Raw genomic sequence first — 3,701 nt, forward strand, 5'->3', positions numbered from 1 at the left:
GGGCGGGGAGCAAATGGCGAGGGAAGATGGCGAAGGTTCAAGCGGGCTGGCCCCGCCGTGGCGACCCATAAATGTGACCCGGGGCGAAGGTCCCGGAGGGCGGTGGGGCGTGTGAGACGTTTGACCAGCCGGGGCCAGCGGAGGCCCCACCGATCGGGAGGAGACCTGGGCGGCGCCGAATGTGCCCGGGGAAGGGCGCCGCGTTTGTCGGGCAATCGGGGGGGGGGGGGGGGCACGCCCGCGCCCGCGCGCGAATGTGCACATGCAAGGGTGCATGTGTGGCGCGGGTGGCACGGGCATGGAGAGGGAAGGGCGCAGCAGCGGGGATGGACATGTCCCGGGCCAATGGTCGCCTGGGGGTCTCTGCCTCGCTCACGCGCCGGGGTGCCTCCCGCGAGGCGGGGGGGGGGGGGGGGGGGGGGGGCGGGGCAGAGATCAACGCGCTGGCCAAAGGAGCCTGTCGGAGAAAGCCCAGCCTGCTGATCACCCCCGGTAAGGTGTAGAGATGCCCGGGCTGATCGGTTGTGATTTTTTTTGCCGCTCGAAGCGCCTACGAATCCCCCCCCCCCCCACGAAGGCAAGGGTGATGATGAGGCGCCGATCGGCCGGGCCCAGGGGCCGATCCGGGGCCGTGCCGGGATGAACTATCTCTCCGAAGTGGCCGGAGGGTCGATCGGCTGGGCCCCTGCGCTGATGATGAGCTCTTCACGGAATCCTGCATGTCCTCGAAGCCCGGGGTCACCTTCGGTCAACCGTGCCCCGAACGTCTGGCCCCGCGTTCTGAGGTGCCGCCTGCGCTGCCCGGCTGCGCCGTGCTGAAACGCGTGCGAAAGGCCGGACGGCGGGGCGGGGCGGGGCGCAGATAGGACGCCCTCGATCCGGTCGGGAGGCGTGGTATCTCGCTTGATTTTCGCCCACCGAGCTCGGAGACCCGCGCACCCGGCGCACACATATCCACCCCCATCCGCATGTCGTATTCCCCCGCCCCCCGCCCCAGACTCCGGTATGTGCGATAGCCGGGGGGGGGCGGGGGGGGGGGCGAGGGAGCCTTGAGAGCTGGGGGCGGGGCGCCAGGAGGCCCTGCTACCGGTGACCGTGGTGCGCACGCAATCGGCGCCGGACCGCCCCAATGGCGCACTGGTGCACCGGCATACGGCATTCGGCAACGGGGGCGCAGGGGCGTGGGGGGGGGGGGGGGGGGCATTACCAAACCAAATCTCCCCGCAGAGGACGAAATATTCCCCCCGCCCCGCCGAGCATGGCCCGGGCCCGGGAATAGACCGGCGCGTATGTGACACAACCAGCCCCTGGCAGCCGAAGCGGACCTCTCCAGCTCGGGCCTTCCTGTAATGGAATCCACTGGCGGTGCCTGGACACGGGCCCTTTTCTTCCGGGCGAGGCCCGGCCGCGCCGCCTTGGCCCCGCCCTGGTGCCGGCCGGTGCCCAGGGACATCCGCGCGCGGGCCGTGTGCGCCGCCCAGCCCCCCGCACCGAGCCAGCCTGCCCTTGGGCATGGGGACTGGGCCTTTCGGCACGCGCGCGTCCCGCCCCCTTGGGCGTCAAAGCAGCCAGACGGTGTTTTCTCGGCCGGGGGAGGTTCCCCCCAAGGCGCCGCGCCCGCCCCCCCCCCCCCGGCTCCGGCCCCCGGGCTCGGGCCAGCATATCACTCATGGTGGAGCGCGGGCGCCCGGCTCCCTGGACAGTGCACCAAACCTGGGGCCCGGATTTTCCGTGGGCAGTCTCGCGAAGGCACAGCGATCCACGCCCGCGATACGCTGCCAACGGACGAATATTATTAACTTCAGGAGGCCACCAGCCCGCGGGCCGGGCCCCTTCGAACAATGTTAACGCAAAGGTGACGACCGGACGGCCTGGAGTGCAGTTGAATTTAGTATGTCGAATGCATGGAATGTGGAGAATGGTCCACAGAGAGCCCGGGCCGCCACGTGTTCCGTGGGGGGCACATGCCGCGGGGCCGGCTCACCAATCGAACTTCAGGTTGGTCCGCAGCGCCGAGGCGCTGATGGTGGTGGCCCTTCCACTCAGGTCGACCGGAGTGATGGACAAGGGGCCGGTGTCGTAGACGGCTAAGTGTCAGGGAGCGAGTCGCGAAAGTGAGGATCACCCGGAGAGGTCATGATGGTTGAGGGGGAGGAAAAAAAGGCGGGTCAGCGAGGGCATGCGATCAGGCAGGTGGGATGCAGAGCGGGCGATGGCTGGCGCCGGCGTCGCAGGCAACCGAGCAATTTGGGTGCCCAGCGGCGGCCGGACCCAGGGACGGCGGCGGCAGCAGCAGCAGCAGCAGCAGCAGCAGCAGCAGCAGCAGCAGCAGCAACAGCAGCAGCAGCAGCATAAATACGTGCCCTTGATATTCCCCTCACGCTCGATCTGCGAGTAGAACTGCTTGGCCGACGAGTGCATGGAGCTGAAGGCGAAGGGCTCGGCGGAATCGGAGTTCGCGACATCGACATTCTGCAGCTTGTCGTAGTTGGCGCCGCCGGCCTTGCGCAGCAGGTCCAGCACCAGCTCATGGTTGAAGTCCTCCGGCTGGTTGGCGATGACCTCGATGTGGTGGAACTACGGGCCACATATATGGGGGAGAGGAGGGTGAGAGACTGACAAAGGCCCGGGGCCGAGCCGGGAGTCGACGGATGAGGGGGGCAAATGGCCGGCCCATCTCTCGACGCACCGTGATGTACTCCTTGGTGATGAGAGCCGTGTCCTGGACGGTCTTGGCACGCTGCATCGGCGAGATGGACTCGCCGACCAGGCGCAGGAGCACATGCTTGATGCGCTTCTCCGCCCTGGGGGAGAGGAAGAGCCGGGGGCATTGGCCATCCGAGGTAAGCAGGGCACATGGCAAGGGGTGTCAGCCAAAATGGGTCCCAGCGAACAGGCAAAAGCAGGGCTGGCCAGGGGCCGGGACAGCAGGCGGAATGTACGCACCCGATGTGGGTCCGAAGGTAGCCATAGAAGACCTCGTTGTCACGGAAGTAGGGGACAATCTCGTCGGTGTTGCCGGCGCCGGTGGCCACCACCACCGGGGCGCCGGTCTTCATGCTGAGCAGGACCCAAGACACACTCGGGTCGTCGCCCTGGAAGACCTTGCGGATGTAGGTCACGGCGTCGAGGTCGGTGGCCGTGGGAGCCGGAGCCGAGGAGGGGACACCAGCAGCAGGCTTGGCGGCCGGGGCGACGGGCTTGGCGGCCGGGGCGGGAACAGAGGCCGGAGCAGGGGCAGAGGTGGCGGGCTGGGTGGCGGTGGAGACCGGGGCGGCGGAGGCCTTTGCCTTCGGCGAGAAGATGCCGACATCGTTGTCCTCCTCGTCGGAGGAGGACCAAACGAGGGCAGCGCTGGCGACAGGCGGCCGATCACGCAGCCAACTGGGCCGAGCAGTGGCCTGCTCGGTCGGCTTGGATGGCGAAGGAGCGGCAACAGGCTTGGCCGGCTCGACAGGCTTGACCGGGGCAGTTGGCTCGACAGGCTTGACCGGGGCAACAGGCTTGACCGGCTCAACAGGCTTGACCGGCTCGACCGGGGCGACAGGCTTGGCTGGCTCAACAGGCTTGACCGGCTCGACCGGGGCGACAGGCTCGACAGGCTTCACAGGCTCGACAGGCTTGACCGGGGCAACAGGCTCGACAGGCTTGACCGGGGCAGCAGGCTCGACAGGCTTGACCGGGGCAACAGGCTCGACAGG

At 68.4% G+C, this 3,701-nt stretch overlaps 1 protein-coding gene across 1 annotated transcript in view; it reads right to left on the bottom strand.

The window, feature by feature from the left end:
- Positions 1 to 1,980: 1,980 nt before the first annotated feature.
- H696_03829 (hypothetical protein) overlaps positions 1,981 to 3,701 on the bottom strand; it is a gene marked incomplete at its 3' end in the record, with an annotated part of 3,974 nt that continues 2,253 nt past the window's right edge. Inside the window, exons 8-11 of the mRNA XM_009497688.1 lie at positions 2,947 to 3,674; positions 2,690 to 2,804; positions 2,382 to 2,577; positions 1,981 to 2,087 (exon numbers count right to left, since the gene is read on the bottom strand). Of these exons, the coding sequence (XP_009495963.1) occupies positions 1,981 to 2,087; positions 2,382 to 2,577; positions 2,690 to 2,804; positions 2,947 to 3,674 (1,146 nt within the window). The remainder of the gene's footprint in view (positions 2,088 to 2,381; positions 2,578 to 2,689; positions 2,805 to 2,946; positions 3,675 to 3,701) is intronic.

Source organism: Fonticula alba, assembly GCF_000388065.1.
Source record: "Fonticula alba strain ATCC 38817 unplaced genomic scaffold supercont2.6, whole genome shotgun sequence".
Taxonomy (NCBI): domain Eukaryota; order Rotosphaerida; family Fonticulaceae; genus Fonticula; species Fonticula alba.